The sequence below is a fragment of the Balaenoptera musculus genome, chromosome 10 (genome assembly GCF_009873245.2).
Source record: "Balaenoptera musculus isolate JJ_BM4_2016_0621 chromosome 10, mBalMus1.pri.v3, whole genome shotgun sequence".
In the NCBI taxonomy this organism is placed as follows: domain Eukaryota; kingdom Metazoa; phylum Chordata; class Mammalia; order Artiodactyla; family Balaenopteridae; genus Balaenoptera; species Balaenoptera musculus.
The window spans coordinates 4600895-4618512 of NC_045794.1; the positions used below are offsets into that span (position 1 = coordinate 4600895).

Genomic DNA, 17618 nt, shown 5'->3' on the forward strand with positions numbered 1-17618 from the left:
GAGGCTGGCAGCACAGGAGCTGGTCCTCTGAAAGCGGCACGTCTTCATGTAGGGCTCAGAGGAGGGGTGCTTGGGTTGTTCTGGTCTGAGGCCTCCGAGTTGAGAGTGGCTGAAATGGGGTGAAGACGAGGTCCCTGGAGTTGAGAAGCTCAAGAAACGGAGGTCCAAGTCCACCGGGGCTCTGATGTCACCCCCAGCGGGTGCGGGTAGGCAGGATGGCTGAACCAGGTGCTGGTATCTGCACCTTGTCTAGGAAGTGAGTCTACTCTGATTTTTCTTCTTTCTTCTTCCGCATAAACTTCCTTAGAATAAATATGGGAAGAAACCCAGCAAGAGCTATAAGAGGCGGAGCATTTTTATGTGTTAGTTTTTAAAAAAAAATTTTGCGTAGACTTGTCTCCTCCTTACCATGAGGAATGTATTCCAAATCCCCCAGTGGATGCCTGAAACCGAGGATGGTACCGAACCCCATATATACTTTGCTTTTTCCTATACGCACATACCTATGATAAAGTTTCGTGTATGAATTAGGCACAGTAAGAGACTAACAACAATAACTACTAATAAACACTTATAACAATAGACTATAATAAAAATGTCATGAATGTGATCCCCCGTTCTCTCACTCAATATCTGCTGACTGTACTCACCCTTCTTCTTGTGACGATATGAGATTCACGTGCCAGCAGGCCCGAACAGGATGACATGAGATGTCATCACGCTGCTCAGAACAGCACACAATTTAAAACTTATGAATTATTTCTGGAATTTTCTGTTTAATATTTTTGGACCGCAGTTGACCGCTGGTAACTGAAATTGTGGAAAGCGAAACTGACTATAAGGGCGGGGCGGGGGGTGACTGTAGCTGAGTGTTATGAACAATATGATTCCCTTAACCTGGAGGAAATACGACCTTGAAATACATGTAGCGTCCCCATAGTGGAAGGAGTGGGAGCTTCGTTAACTCACCACAGAACTCTGTTGTGTTTGGTTGTTTAGGCTGCTGGAGAGAAAGAAGTGAGAGACACATTTCCAGAAGCTACCATCATAAAGCCATCGGACATCTTTGGAAGAGAAGATAGATTCCTCAATTATTTTGCAAGTAGGTCTTCTTCCTTAATAGTAGGAGGGGGAATGCTGGTTAACCAGGTTGAAGTTAATCACAAGCAAACTACGTTCTCTGACTGGAAGATGGAGGTTGTATATTTTCCTCCTCGAGTTGCCTTTTTCTCCCCAAAGGTTCTCTTTTCCCAGTCAGCATGGTCCCTCTCGTGATCTTCGTCACTCTGTATCAAAAGAAGCAGCTTAGATGCCTGGAAGGAGCATGGACTTGAGAGTTCGAGACCTGACTATGAATTGGGTCCTGGGACTAACCAGCTCTGGGACTCTGGCAGGTCTTTGAATATAGCAGCTTCTTCATCTGTTAAGATGAACATGACGATGTCCACCTGAGGACCGGTGTGCTGGTTAATGGAGTAGCTGGTTTATGTTACAGCACTTGGCATGGGGTCAGTGCCTCATTTATACTTGGCCTACGAAGCCCCGGTTTTCTTAGTGCTGCCTCACTTTCAGTCTGTTTTCCAAGTCACTTAGGTGTTGGTTTTGAAAGACAAAGAGGTAGCATCCTACTTTGTCAGACACATGTGATAGGTCATAAGAGTGGGGTCCTAACCTGCAGGATTAGTGGCCTTAGAAGAAGAGGAAGAGAGAGATCATTCTCTCCCTCCCTGTGTGCCCTGAGGAAAAGCCATGTGAGAACGTAGCCGGCTGTCTGTAAGCCAGGAAGAGAGCTCTCACCAGGAACCAGATCAGCCGATACCTTGATCTTGGACTTTCCTGCGTCCAGAGCTATGAGAAAATAAATTTCTCTTGTTTAAATAAGCCACTCAGTCTGTGGTATTTTATTGTGGCAGCCTGAGCAGACCACACAGTCTTAACCATTTCTAAGTGTACGGTTCAGTACCGTTATGTGTATTCACATTGTACTGCAAACGATCTCCAGAACTCTTTTCATCATGCAAAACTGAAGCTCTGTATCCATCAAACAACTTCCCATTCCCCCTACCCCCAGCCCCTGGCAACACCTTTCTACTTTCTGTCTATGAATTTGACTACTCTAGGTACTTCATATAAGTGGAATCAGACAGTGTTTGTCTTTTTTGTGACTAGCTTATTTCACTTAGTAGAATGTCTTCAAGGTCCATCCATGTTGTAGCATGTGACAGGATTTCCTTCCTTTTAAGCTGAATAATAATCCATTGTATGTATAGACCACATTTTGTTTATCCATTCGTCTGTCAGTGGACACTTGGGTTGCTTCCACCTTTGCATTATTTTATCTGAATAATGCTGCTATGAACATGGGTGTACAAATATCTCTTTGAGACCCTACTTTCAGTTCTCTGGGATATATATCCAGAAGTGAAAATGCTGGAGCATATTGTTCTATTTTTAATTTTTGGAACTACCATGTGTTTTTCCATAATGTCTGTACCATTTTACATTTCCACCAGCAGTGCACAAGGTTCCAATTTTTCCATATCCCCATCAACACTTGTTATTTTCTGTGTTTTGATAGTAGCCATCCTAATGGGTATGAGATAATATCTGATGGTTTTGCCCGAATGATTAGTGATGTTGAGCATCTTTTCACGTGCTTGTTGTCCATTTGTATGTCTTATTTGGAGAAATGTCTATTCATGTCCTTTGCTCATATTTTAATTGGGTGTTTTTTTGTTATTGTTGAATTGTAGGAGTTCTTTATACAGTTTGGATGGTAACCCCCCTTCCTATCAGACATATGATTTGCAAACATTTTCTCTCATTCTGTAGGTTGCATTTGTACACTGTTAATTGTGTCCTTTGTTTCACAGAAGTTTTTAATTCTGATGTAGTCCAGTTTATCTATTTTTACTTTTGTTGCCTATGCTTTTGGTGTCATAGCCAAGCAGTCATTGCTAAATCCGTTGTCATGAAGCTTTTCCCCTGTGTTTTCTTCTAAGGATTTTGTACTTTTAGCTCTTATGCTTTGGTCTTTGATCCATTTTGAGTTAATTTTTGTGTATGGTGTGAGGTAAGGTTCACTTTCATTCTTTAGCCTATGGATATTCAGTTTTCCCAGCATCATTTGTTGAAAAGACTATCATTTCTCCTTTGAATGGTGCTGGCACCTTGTCAAAAATTTTTTGGACAGATGTGCAATGATTATACCTCTCTATTCCATCCCATTGGTCTATGTCTGTCTTTTTGCCACTGTTTTGATCACTATACACTGTTTTGATTACTGTAGCTTTGTAGTAAGTTTTGAAATCAGGAAGTGTGAAACCTCCAACTCTTTTTCTTTTCTTTATCAAGATTGTTTTGGCTATTTAGGGTGTCTTAAGATGCCATATGAATTTTAGAATGGAGTTTCCTGTCTTTCTGCAAAAAACACCATTGGGATTTGGATAGGGATTGCATTAAATCTGTAGACTGCTTTGGGTAGTATTGACATCTTAACAATATTAAGTTTTCCAATCCATGAACATGGAATGTTTTTCCATTTGTGTCTTTTTAAATTTCTTTCAGCAAGGTTTTGTAGTTTTCAGTATGCAAGTCTTTAACCAACTTGGTTTAGCCTTTCCCTAAGTATTTTGTTCTTTTGGATGCTCTTATAAATAATTTCTACTTTTAAAAGTTTTTTTTAAGGGACTTCCCTGGTGGTCCAGTGGTGAGGACTCCACGCTTCCACTGCAGGGGGCACAGGTTCAATCCCTGGTCTGGGAACTAAGATCCCAGAAGCTGCGTGGCGTGGCCAAAAAAAAAAAAAAAAAAAAAAAGTTTTTTTAAGAAAATCTTTTTTTACCTTTACATTTAAGCCACTTGGGATTTTGTTTTGGCTTATGGCAAGATGTAAGCCATTTCTTTCTTTTTTGTTTTTTTCCTTCAAAGAGTAGAATGATGATCTCAGCGTCATCTATTAAATACTTCCATTCTCTACGTATTTGTGGTACTGCATTCATCATACACTAAATTCCTATTTTCACCTGCATCTTTCTCTGGGTTAGTTGTATTGCTGATCTGTTGATTAGAACAGTGTGCAGGTAGAGCGCAGTCTTGGGAGTGGCCATGCGCTTAGCACTGCGGAGTGGAAGACAGGTAGACAAGCCACCTGACTGCTTTCCCTTGTTCTTTGTGTCCCTAAGTATTTGGCCCTTTTACTTTCTATGTTTGTTGTGTGAAAAACAAATGGCTGCCCCTTGTAGGATCATTAACTGCCTCAGAGTCAGCTACATTTATTTCATTATTTTTATTACACAAAATGGTTATGCCAGTTTGGGGCACCTGGAGATGGCATGGGTCTTCAGGCAGCCTAGGCCTTCTAAGAATGTTGTCTTTCTTCCGCCAGGTATTCGATGGTTTGGTGGTGTCCCTCTTATTTCCTTGGGCAAGAAGACAGTGAAACAACCAGTATATGTAAGTACCCTGGATAAAGGAGCTTTCTCTGCATTCAAGAGTCAGGTGATCAGTTTTCCGGTTTTATCCTAATCCTGTAATTCCATCATCTTCATCTTTGTCAGCTTGCTTTGACTGGTTGCCCTCAGTTTACCTAAGAGGTACATGTATTCTCTGTCTTCACTTGTTCATTCATTTAAGAAAACTGTATTGAGCCCTTAATGTGCTAGGCACACCGCACGTCACTGGGAATATTGAGATGCTAACGACGCAGACACACGTTGCTGTCCTCAAGATGGTCAGAGGCAGGTCAGCAAAACAATTGTCATGCAGCGTGATAAGTGCTATGACAGGAGAGGGTTTTACCTAAATATGTCAGAGGACACCTACTCCAGACTTGAGGGTCAGGGAAGGCCTCCAAGGAAATGACATCTTAGGTGAGACCCTAAAGATGATTCACATGCAGAGGGAGCGGTGTGTACAGGGGCCCAGAGGTGAGAGAGCATGTTGGAGTCCACGTTGTGTTGAACCAGGGTCTCTCAGCTGGGGCACTGTGGACTTCCTGGGCCGGTAACGCTTTGCCATGGCGGCTGCTGTGGAATGTGTGGCCGCATTCCTGGCCTCCAGCCACCAGGTGGCAGTAGCACCCCCCAAGCTGTGACAACTAAAACTGCCTCCAGGCATTTGCCAATGTCCCTTGGGGGCCAAAATCACCCCTAGTGAAAACCATGGGGTCTGAAATCATGTAAGATTATTATTATTTTTAAAAGTCAAAATGGTAGAATATTGGCAGTTCCGTGTGGTTTGGACTAATGGTTTGTGATAGCACAGTGACAGCGAGAGGAGGAGGAGGAGGGGGTGAGGTGGGAGAGGCCTGGATGCCCCGGAAGCTAACGTGCTCCGACTGGAGAAGGTATTCAGGTGACCCGCCCATGTGGAGGTTATTTGAGCTCTTGAGATGTGGGTTCTTTTAGGAGCATTCCGAAAACAGACAATGACGTCATCTTAATCTTATCATTCTGTGTTGCTGTGATCCATGTGGCGTGCTTTGCTTCCTTTCTCCCTCCCCTCCTCCCTTTCTTCCTTCCTCTCCCCCATCTCTCTCTGTTTCTCTCTCTTTCAGCAGTTACTTAAACATGTGTTATAATTTCTTGTAGATTGTGGATGTCGCCAGAGGAATTGTTAATGCAATTAAGGATCCAGATGCCAGAGGGAAAACTTTTGCCTTTGTTGGGTAGGTGGCTGGAGTTTGACTTTAAAATAGTGCGGCCTGTTAAAATGAAAGAACCGTGATTTACAACAACAATAATTTCTAAACATGTTGCTCACAGGTCTGTTGGTTGCATTTTTCAGTGTCTTTCTTGGATGATATTTATTCCAGAAACCTTACTGTCTTGGCCCTGAGGCCAGTATATCTCAAAGAACCATCCAAAGGCCATCATTATCAGAAGCTCCTGAATGCTTATATTAAGTCAGAATTGAGGGAACCTAGGAATCTGCTTGAGTAAATGATTCTTCTGTCACCAAAGTCTGAGAACCCCTGCCCTAGACTATTATGTAGCCATAGTCCAGTGACCCCCAAGGATGGTATTGTGCTACTCTGGTGATGTTTTTAATATATCAAAGGATAATCAAACAAAACACTTTTAGGGAGTAAGTACAGTTGCAAAATCAAATTAATTTTGCTAGATTATCACTATGCCCCAAAAGGTTGGAAATGGCTGGCTTAGGGTACAGTTTTTAGGGCTTTGCAAGACTGATCATTTGTTATATGCTCTCCTTGTTGAAATTCACTCTCGGGAAAAATGGGGCACAGTTAAGCTATGTGACTTACCTGAAATTATTCAATCATGACCCAGCTAGGTTTAGGACCTTTTTACTGAATTAATTAAAACTAAAACACTAAGACCTGGGCTTCCTTGGTGGCGCAGTGGTTAAGAATCCGCCTGCCAGTGCAGGGGACACGGGTTCGAGCCCTAGTCCGGGAAGATCCCACATGCCGCGGAGCAATAAAGCCCGTGCGCCACAACTACTGAGCCTGCGCTCTAGAGCCCCTGAGCCACAGCTACTGAAGCCCGCGCGCCTAGAGCCCGTGCTCCGCAACAAGAGAAGCCACCACAATGAGAAGCCCTCACACAGCAACGAAGAGTAGCCCCTGCTCGCTGCAACTAGAGAAAAGCCCGCACACAGCAACGAAGACCGAACGCAGCCAAAAATAAATAAATAAAAATAAAATAAATTAAAAAAACAAAACAAAACACTAAGACTCAATCTGCCCAGTGGAAAAGTACCAAATTCACCTAATAATTGGCCCAGAATCCTACTTGCTTCTTGAGAAAAGACATTCTTCTCTCCAAGCCAGGAGACATGGTATATTTTCCCAGCATTATGGATTCATATGTTGTCACGTTTCACTATCACTATAGATTTAGTTTAGTAAAGTTTTTTTTCAGTGCAAAAAGCTCTGTATTGTGTTTCCATGTCAACCAGCTGCTGGAAGATGTATGTCTCCCTGAGTTCCCAATTCAGTACATTAGTGTGTAATCAGTTATATACTCTAGGAAAATTATTTACAAAAAAAGTATGTTCAGCACGGTTTCCATAAAACACTAGGCTCAGAAGATACCAGATTCTAGTCAAGAGATATTTAGACCAGGATTCCAAGGAATAGATGAGCAGAAATGGTTTTATAGACTTTGCTTACTGCTCAGTGGAGATGGCTCTGGGATGAGTTAGCCATTTTCCTCTTTACCTTCGCCCAGCCAGTCCAACCTCTTTGCCAGGTGGCAGTAGGTCATACTTATCTGACACAGTGATGGGAAAAGTAAGATACACAGGGAAGTGTAGGCATTTTTCCTTGCGAAATTGTAAATGTGTATCCACACTTCTCTTCAGCCCCAGGGGAAAACTTTGTTTATTTCCCTGAGGCTAAGGCAGAGGCATGACTTTAATTTTGCTCGTAGTTTTTTCATAGTTATTAATTACATGATGTTGGTCCATTTTATCAATCGTCCATTAAATATCTATTGATACACACATACATACACAAAACTGAGAACCAGTAAACAAGTTCAGCAAGGTTACAGGGCACAAAATCAATATGTAAAGATCAATTTCCATATATTAGCAAATGAACAATCTGAAAATAAAATAAAGAAAATAATTTTATTCACGGTAGCATCAAAAAAATAAAATACTTAGGTATAAATTTAACAAAAGAAATACAAGACTTGTATACTGAAAATCACCTAACATTGAGGAGGAAAATGAAGGAAGACCTAAGTAAATGGAAAGACATTTCATGTTCATGGGTTGGAAGAGTCAATATTGTTAAAATGGCAATTTTCCCCAAATTGATCTGTATATTCAACTCGATTCTTATCAAAATTTGAGCATGCTTTTTTGCAGAAATTGACAAATTGATTCTAAATTTATACGGAAATGCAAAAGATCCACAATAGCCAAAACCATTTTGACAAAGAAAAATAAAGTTGGAGCACTTAAGCTTTCCAATTTCAAAACTTACTTGAAAGCTATAATTATAAAGACAATGTGGTACTGGCATAAGAATAGACAAAGAAGTCAATTAAACAGAATTGATAGTCTAGAAATCAGCCTTTATGTTTATGGACAATAGATTTTTGCCAGAGGTGCCATGATATTGCAATGGGGAAATGATAATCTTTTCAACAATGGTACTATCCATATGCAAAAAGATGAGCATAGATTCTGATTTCACACCATACATCAAAAAATTAAAATAGATCCAAGGCCTAACTGTAAGGATTTAACTATAAAACTTTTGGAAGAAACATTTAAAAATCTTCTAGACCTGGGGTTAGGCAAAGATTTTGTAGATACGACATCAAAAGCATACTCCATCAAAGAAAAGAATGGATAAATTACACTTCACTGAAATTAAAAACTTTCGTACTTCATAAGACATCATTAAGAAAAAGATGAAAAGACAAGATCATCAGCTAAAAGGCAGGATGGGGTGGGTGAGAGAGGTATATGGAAAATTTGAGGACGGAAAAGAAGATAGGAAGCACTCCCTGAGAGAAGAGGAAAAGAGCACTCCTGGGAGCGCACAGTAGGACTGCAAAGCAGAGCTGAGTCTTCCCCTTGAAACTCATGATCAGAAACGTAAGGGGAAGCCAGTTAGCCCAGGGCTGTTTTCTCTGCAACTGTGTCTTGCTGGGGGTTCAGGCACAAAGAAGGCAGATACTTGGATTAACCAGAGAAGGGGTTTTGCTGCGCTAGGATAGTGGAGAGGTGCTGGGGACAAGGTTTTGCTGAGGATATTTGCAGAGGAATGACTACAGTATCGAACCATGAAATCTAAGCTGGGAAGGACACAGCCTTCAGTGTACCTTTCTCTGAGCAGGGACACATAGGCCAGTCTTTGAGTCACAGTTAATGGAACACAAAGGGTTTTAGAACAGCTGAAGAGCAAGTGTATGACATAGTTAGTTTGCCCAAGATACCAGTATTGCTTGTCATCATGAAGATTGCAGTTGTTCTTTGGCATAGCATGTATTATATGCAGTGATTTCTGGAACTTGAAGGAAGCTATTTGAGGGCTTTGTCTGGTAGTTCCCCTAGCTGACATTTTCTTCTTCTTTTTTGTTTCTTTTTGTTTTGGGGTGGTTTTTTTTGGTGAAAATGTCAGAATGATGAGGTTCTCACTGAATTGCCTTAATTCAGCTCTCAGCTGTCATAGGCTTTCTAAGACAAAGAGATTAGGAAATGGGTGAAGAGATATTAAAGTGTATTATAAGCAATAATAGTTATTAAAGCTAGGTTATACTGGTACAGAACTATTCAGATCAGTGGAATAGAACGGGAAGTCCAGAAACAGTCTCAAATATATGTAAGAATAGAGTGTGATAAGGGTGATATTTCAAAATATGGGGAAAGGGTAGATTTTTCAGTAAATGCTGATACATCTTTATCCTATATCAATACAAAAATACATGGCAGGATGACTTATTTTATGGGTAAAAAAACAAAGCATTAGAATAAATATGTGGACATTTATTTATGTCACTAGTGACTATAGAGGGATTTTCTAAATATAAAACCAAATAGTGAAGTAAAAGAAGTCAGTAGTTTTGATTAAATGAACTGTTTAAACTTCTGTATGCCACAAGACAATTAAACATTAAAAGGCAGTAATATAAACAATAAAAGATATTTCCAACTATATCATTAAAATATAAAAATTTTTACAAACCATTCTTATAGAAAGAGACTCCAGGAGGAAAGAGAGAAAAGCAATAACTGTAAATGGCCAAAAATATATGAAGAAAAAAATTAATCTCTAATATTAAAGTAATGCTAATTAAAATGTTGAGGTACCTTTTTCTACCTGGCAGATGGACAAAATTTTGTTTGCTCATTTTTTTATGACTAAACTCATTTTTGGTGAGGGGACTACTAGCATTTTCTATTAAGTTGATATAACCTCTTTGGAAGAGGTTTGATAAAAGCCTTAAGGCTTTGATAAAAGCCTTAAAATTTCAAAATATACTTTGAGCTAGTTCTACTTCTGGAATATATTACAGATACATAATTATGGATATATAGAAATATTTACAACAAGAATGTTCATTAAAACATTATTTTATAAAAGAAAAATATTTTTAGTAGCTTAAATATCCAAAACCTGAGAATTGGTGATAAAATAATTATGATTACCTGCAATACAATATGGGCAACCATTAAGCATGCACTAGAATATTTAGTGACACAGAAACATGACTGGGATTTAATGTTAAATGAAAAAGATATTACAGAATACGATGACCTGTGTGATCTTATATTTATAAAAGCAAAAAATGTATAAGGGGATGAGGGACTTCCCTGGTGGCGCAGTGGTTAGGAATCCGCCTGCCAATGCAGGGGACACGGGTTTGATCACTGGTCCAGGAAGATCCCACATGACGCAGAACAACTAAGCCCGTGTGCCACAGCTACTGAAGACTGCACCTAGAGCCCATGCTCTGCAACAAGAGAAGCCACCGCAATGAGAAGCCCGCGCACTGCAATGAAGAGTAGCCCCCACTCGCTGCAACTAGAGAAAGACCACACGCAGCAACGAAGACCTAATGCAGCCAAAAAATAAATAAGTAAAAATAAATAAATAAATAAAATTTTAAAATAAATAAATTAATTTAATTAAATTTTAAAATATAAGGGGATGAGAAGTTAAGTTTATTATTATATATTAAGTTTATTAACTTCATCTTTGGTGGGTGGTTTTTCTTTGTGCTAATCTGTATTTCCTATAGTGCATATGTGTTTCCTTTTTCATAAGAAAGATGTTATTTTGTAAAATTAAGAACGAAAGTTTGTGAGGAGCAAATAATCTGAAGAACTGTGAATTTTCTGTTTGTAGGCCCAGTCGGTACGTCCTCTTTGACCTGGTGCAGTACATCTTTGCCGTGGCTCACAGACCCTTCCTGGCCTACCCTTTGCCACATTTTGCATATCAGTAAGTAAAGCGCTGCTTTTTGTGCCTTCTAGAGAAGAGCTAACTAGAGACTTCGTTTGTAATGCTCCCACCCAGGGGTTAGAGGGAGTACGTCCATTGCGGTGAAATCTGGGAATCTCTAACCAGGAGGTGCTTCTGATATCTTGACGTTCATCTAGGAAAGAGCCAGAGGAGTCTAAGAAAGGGAATGTTGTTTTGTGGGTGAGAAAAACACTGTGTTGGAAGGTTGAATCTGCAGGTCTTCAGATTCTCCTGTTAGAAGCCACTGGGTTTAATTGGCAGCGTCTTGCTTGGCAGGTCATGTGAAGGAGCAATCAAGTTTCCCTCTGTTTCATCCACTCACCCAGGAGGGGGAAAGGGGCCCTCCTTCATTAAGGCAGTCTGATCCCGGGGTTGGGGAAAGGAGCCAGCTCAATTCAGCCGCTTCCTGCGGTTGCCTTATTTGCTTTTCCTGCTTCTTGCTTCACTTCTCCCCTCTGTAGGTTTAGCATCTAGGAATGATCACACACTGAGGTCCTGGTCAGGGAGACTTTCACATCCAGTTTGCCAGAGATTGACTGATGAAGCAACACAGCAGCTCACTTCTTCATTCGTTTAGTCATTCAGTCATTCAACAAACATTTCTTGTTGCCAACTGTGTCTTAGGCAATGTACCAGGCACTCAGGATGTTACAGTAAACCCTCAAAAAAGCTTCTGACCTAACAGAAGTATCAGAGAGATAGACAGTTAGAAGGCAGTGTGATGGTAATATTTATTGGGAGTGTTCCATCTTTCAGACTGCCTTCTTCATCTCATTTAACACTCCCAGTGGCTCCGAGGTGAGTGGGGCAGAGTGGAGACCGAGTGGCAGAGCAGGCCTGAGGAGTATCTCCATTTAAAGGACCAGCGGAGCAAGAGGAGTTTATCAGGGAAGCTAGAAGAGAGTAATCAGATGCTTAAGTGAAAAATGGAGAGAGTGGCCTCCTGGGTACCAAAGGAAAGGGGGTGCTTTAAGGAGGGAATGACTTTGAAGGAGAGGAGCTTTGCTATTTTGTTCACATCTGTGTCTTCAGCACCTAGAACAGTGTTAGGCACACAGTAGGCCTTTTGTTAATGTTTATGGAATGAAATGCTGTAGAAAAGTCAGGTAAGATACAGACAAAAGGGCATCCACTGGAGCTAGTGGTGAGGTCATTTGTGGCGGGGGCCTCGGGGCAGTGGAGGGGTATTAGCCAGTTTGCAGGGAGCTGCTCTCGCGGTTGTGCCTACAGCTGAGGCTTATCCTGGAGCCGGCGTGTGCCCATGGCGTGGGCCCCGAGGACCCGAAAATACAGACTGGAGGTGATCTGTTAGCGTAGAACCACAGCAGAGTTGGAGGATTGTAAGCGGTGTTTTTTGTTTTGTTTTTTTTAAGCCAGTAAAGTGTCCTTTTTTTGCCATTGGAACAGGTTGGCTGGAATCTGAGGCTTGCTATGTTCCTGGAGAAATTCTGACCAATCTTCAGCTTCCTTTTTCATTTTTTTATACCTCCCTTTGGAATGATGTTTTTCAGGTTTTTAAGAAGCTGCGGAACCCTGGGTTTGATGACTTCTGACCTAAAGGCCCGTTAGGACAACCAGATAAAAGCAGAGCTGGCCTGGCCATAGGGATGGTCGCTGCTCAAAGCACATGCTCGCAGCTCAAAGCACATGCTCGCAGCTCCGCCTCCAGTCCTCTGTGGGGGCCCCGAGGAATTCCTAGGGGGCCTCCCTGTCCTGAAGACACGTGAGACAGGAGCTCAGGTGGCAGATAAGGAGACCCCCGGGTTTCAGTAGGGTGAAGAGATGGTGCTGAGGAGGCAGGTGGCCCCTCTTGTCCGGGTTTTCTCTTGGCTTCCTGATTTGAACCGTAGATCTTAGGCACCTCCTTACTTTTGGGTTTTTTGCTTCTCTCGGGGCCCCTACTTTTAAGGCTCACGCTTTCTATCTTGCATACCGCCTGGCTTGCCCTGTGTCCTTGACAGAAGCCTGTTTGAATGTCTGGGGCTTAACTTTGACTGAATGTGACAGATGTCACTGAATGTTGGATCTTTTTTGTTTGTCTTGTTGGTGAGGCAGCTGTACTGTATGTTAGTTTTTCCGATTCACCGTCCCTTTGGTGGGAGCCTAGGAGAGCCAGAGTGAGGTGGTCAGGCTGTTGGCCTGAAAGGTGAGGTGACCTCCCAGGCACTGGGGCCAGGAGGTTCGGATGTTTGTTAGTTTCTTTAAAACCCTGCAGTGACTTCCTGGCTCCCCGGCAGCCTCCCTTGCTTGCTTGGCTTGAACATCGAGCAGAGACGCTCACCACGTGTGCCTTGTTCATTCCTCTTTCCAGATGGCTAGGTCGACTCTTTGAAATGAGTCCGTTTGAGCCCTGGACCACGAGGGATAAAGTGGAGCGGGTGAGTATGAGGGTGATGAACACTTGCCCGGGCGGATGCCGGGCAGAGAGCCGCGGAGACGGGTGAGTGAGCGCCAAGCTTGCTCACGGGCTCGCCTGGCTTATCTCCATGTGCTTGTCTGCCGTCCTCGTGTCTGAGGTCAGCCCCTCCCTCGTGCACAAAATGCGCCCACGCCCAGCCTCTCCGGGGTCCTATCTTTGGCATTTTCAGTTTTCCTTCTTCAGCTGGATCCTCTCCATCCACGTACAGACAGACATGCCTTAACACTAGCCCTGTGTTTTTTTAAGGCCGAAGTCCCTCCCTGGGCCCGTCGCGTCTGGCCGCTGCCCTGTGTGTCTGTGTCCGCGTGCACCAGACTCCTCAGAAGGGCTGTCTCTACCTGTGGTTGACAGCTTCTTACCTCCTTCTTGCTTTACCCCACTCCTGGCTTTTATTTCCGTGTCTCCCCGAACCCGGCTCTGTTCCTGGTCACCTGGGGCCTCTGTGCCGCCAACTCCAGCGGTCAGCACTCTGACCTGCGCTCACCCCATCTGTGAGCCGCATTGGGCAGAGGCGCCCCTCCTGTCCTCTTGAAACCCCGGTTTCCACCTGGGCTCTCCACATTCTCGTGCTTCTCGTGCTCACTCGGTCTCCCTGGTTCACCCTCTGTCCCTGGTCTCTGACGGTGGGGACCAAGGGCTCTGTCTTCAGCCCTTTCCTGTCCTTGCTCTTTCTCTGAGCGACCCTCTTCTCGCCCCGGGCTCCAGCCGCTGTCTGTGAGCTCTTGGCAGCGGCTTCAGTTCCAGCCCTGCATGGCCTCCCTGCCCACCCAGCTGCAGGCCTCACATCTGTTTAGCTGTGTGATAGTTACCGAAACACGGCTCGTCTGAGAGTGCAATTTGGCAAACCCGTTTCTCTCCTAGCCCCTCTCAGCTCGGTTAGTGATATCACCGTTCTCTCTGTTGCTCAAGCCAAAAATCTGGAAATCCTCCATGATTTCTTCCTTTCCTTACCTGTCTAAACAGTACTGTCCCATGCCTCCTGCTGCAGTGGAAATGTTCTGTCATCTCTAGTGTTCAGAAAGTAGCCACGAGCAACAGTGACTGTGGAACGCCTGAAATACGGCTAGTGTGACCGCAGAAATAAGATTTGAGTTTTATTCAATTTGTATTGGACAGCATAGGTCTGGCCCATCAGCAGGTATTGATGGGAAACCAGCTGTATGCTAGATCTCACCTCCCTCTTCCTACCTTTTTATTCCGCTTTTTATTATGAAAATGTTTATAATAGCATTGAAACTTTTCCGCTTCCAGAAGGGTAGAGGAAATAGTCGCCTCCACTGTACCCTCTCTGATGCAGGAGGGTAGCTCATCCCTTCCTTAGCCTCTGGACCGGCCCCCGCTGCCTCTCGTCCCCTGCAGTGCCCTGCTCCCCTCCCATCTCGCTGTCCCCAGGCTGGTCTCCCTCGCTGATCGTTTGCCCCCTGCGTGTAGAAGTGTTTGTGTAGAAGTGTTTCTAGGGAGGATACAAAGTAAAATACACACGCTCTGCCGTCTCTACCTTTGAAAACCTAGTGGCCTTTTACCAACAACCAGCAGCCAGAAGTGTCCTCTGAATGTTACTTAAAAGCTAAAGTGTTAACAAGATGGAAACATAGTCCTTGGGGAACAGATGTAAACAGGCAGCTGTTATCCCAAGGTGTCCTTTCTATGTTCAGGAAAGATCGGGCGGGAGAACTGATGGCCGGGACGCTTCAGCGTGTCTGACGGATGCGCCTCTTACATTTGTCACTGAGGAAGTGTTGGGGCAGCAGGCTGCTGGGTTTTGGATTTGATCTGGGGAGACGGCTTGACAGCTGTTCGGTGGAAGGATGGCAGGCGTGCTCAGGTGGGAGGATGGGGGTGCATGCTGCTCTGGGTGTAGACCGAGCCTCTTCGTCTGCTTGCGGATGAGCCGGGGTCTTTGGAAGCTCAGGGCTCACCCTCCTTCCCTCCAAACAAGGTGGGTTTGGATTTTTAGATCTATCGTCAGCATTAGTCAGCCAGGTTAAGTAGAGCTGGAGACAGAGGTTCATGGATTGTCGCCGAATAATCTTGATTCAGCAAAACCGAGGCAGAAAGCTGTGCTCGGAGAACAGGCCCAGGGGATCCTCGGGATGGGCTGGTTTTGCCTCAGCCCCTGTTTCTTTTTTTTTTTTAATTAATTTATTTATTTATTCATTTATGGCTGTGTTGGATCCTCGTTTCTGTGCGAGGGCTTTCTCCAGTTGTGGCAAGCGGGGGCCACTCTTCATCGCGGTGCGCGGGCCTCTCACTATCGCGGCCTCTCTTGTTGCGGAGCACAGGCTCCAGACGCCCAGGCTCAGTAGTTGTGGCTCACGGGCCCAGTTGCTCCGCGGCACGTGGGATCTTCCCAGACCAGGGCTCAAACCCGTGTCCCCTGCATTGGCAGGCAGACTCTCAACCACTGCGCCACCAGGGAAGCCCTCAGCTCCTGTTTCTTTACTGAGCCTCACAGATGTGACGACCTGTCTGCTCCAGCCCAGACCGACTGCTGTGTAACCCTCACCGGAGCCTGTGTTTTGTACTCGCGGATAGACCTTGAGCTGACACTTGCGTTTCCCTCCACAAGCCCTTTTCTGTGGTCTGCTTTGGGTGGTTCCGGGCATCAGCCCCTGCCCCGTAGCCTCTGAAACCAGTGAAGTCTCAGCAGCAGGACTCAGGCCGGCTTGCGGGTTGGAGTGTTTGCGAGGCCAGCACTCCGTGTCCTTGGCCGCTTTTCAGTGCTCTCTGCGCGTCTTGTTTACTCACAGGTTCACATCACAGACATGACCCTGCCTCACCTGCCCGGCTTGGAAGACCTGGGTATTCAGGCCACGCCCCTGGAGCTCAAGGCCATCGAGGTGCTGCGACGTCACCGCACGTACCGCTGGCTGTCTTCTGAGATTGAAGATGTGAAGCCGTCCAAGACAGTCACTGTTTAGTGGCCCCTGAGCTGCCCTTGGTTTTTGGTGTCATTCGGGTCACTAGCGACCAGGCCACCTTTGGCAGAGAATCCTGTACATAGTGCATAAGCGCCCCTATTAAAACATCTGAGATCAAATTCTGTGCCAACATTTTCTTTCTTGATTTACAAAGGGAGTGATTCAGCCATGTAGAATTTGAGCATTATTTTCTTTAAATTTATATATTTCCTAGTGACACACATATATCTTACTCTCTGAAACGCTGGAGGATTTGAATGTCCTTCTGTCAGGCCACTTCTTGTGAATGTTCCGGAAGATGAGAACCGCTTTTTAAGGTCAGAGTATTGTGAAGCCCCCGCGTGATATATGATGCCTTTTAATAAACACTAATTGAGAAAAGACACAGTGTCCCATAACTAATCTGAATTTATCCACACTTTGGGTATTTTTAAACATTTATCTTAATGATCTCTACACACATTTAAAATATAGAACATACGTGGAAAACCGTTGTCTGTAGCCGTGGGTCCTCCGACTACCTGCAATAATTCCATAGTCCTCCGCCCCGATCTGAACTCGCCGAGGCCTCTACCCGCCTGCGGTTAGGACAGCCTCTAGACGGTTTCAGACACGTGGGTGTACAGGGATCCTGTGTCATGTAAAGGAGTGGCAGCATTTCGGAATTAGCACTGTTTGCATGAGTTGTTAACCTCACAGCCAAGATCCAGATGCACAGTTGGTTCAGTGTCGGCAAGTCCCTCAGGACAGTATGATGAAAAACTCCCAGGGTTTGTGGTGGAGCTAACGCACCACCTTCCTAGGCGGCCCAGGGTTGGTCACGCAGCCCACTGCGGTGCAGCGCCTCAGTCTGCGGGGTGGGAAGGTCAGTGAAAGCCCTGTTCATTTATAGTAATGCCCGTCTCAGCCTTGCGGACTGAGGAACGTGAGTGCTGAAGTGCGTTCTCTCCCTGCCCCCTCTGCATGCTGCAGAATCTTTTGTCCCCAGATGGACGAAAGTGCGCCACGCAAAGTGCGATTTCTCGACCAAAAGCGTCAGCATCCCCTGGGAGCTTGTTGGGAATGCAGGGTCCCAGGCCCTCCCTGACCTGTTGAATCAGGATCTGCATCTTAAAAACGTCCCTGGGAGATTTTTGTGCACAGTGGTGTGAAAAGCACTGATGTGCAGAAACGCTGCATCTCAGGAGTGTGACTCCTGTTACTAATTCAAGTGGCGGAGCCCCACCCCAGACCTGCTGAGTCAGAATCTCTAGAGACAGTGATGCATGTCAGTTAAATCTCAGTAAAACTGGAGGAAAAAAATAAAACAGTATTACATGATAAATCT

The 17618-nt window shown here is 44.3% G+C and overlaps 1 protein-coding gene across 1 annotated transcript in view; it reads left to right on the forward strand.

Moving 5' to 3' along the window:
• NDUFA9 (NADH:ubiquinone oxidoreductase subunit A9) overlaps positions 1–16676 on the forward strand; it is a 30321-nt gene extending 13645 nt beyond the window's left edge. Inside the window, exons 6-11 of the mRNA XM_036866695.1 lie at positions 1000–1102; positions 4388–4455; positions 5592–5668; positions 10835–10930; positions 13263–13329; positions 16121–16676. Of these exons, the coding sequence (XP_036722590.1) occupies positions 1000–1102; positions 4388–4455; positions 5592–5668; positions 10835–10930; positions 13263–13329; positions 16121–16291 (582 nt within the window). The 3' untranslated portion in view covers positions 16292–16676. The remainder of the gene's footprint in view (positions 1–999; positions 1103–4387; positions 4456–5591; positions 5669–10834; positions 10931–13262; positions 13330–16120) is intronic.
• Positions 16677–17618: the final 942 nt, after the last annotated feature.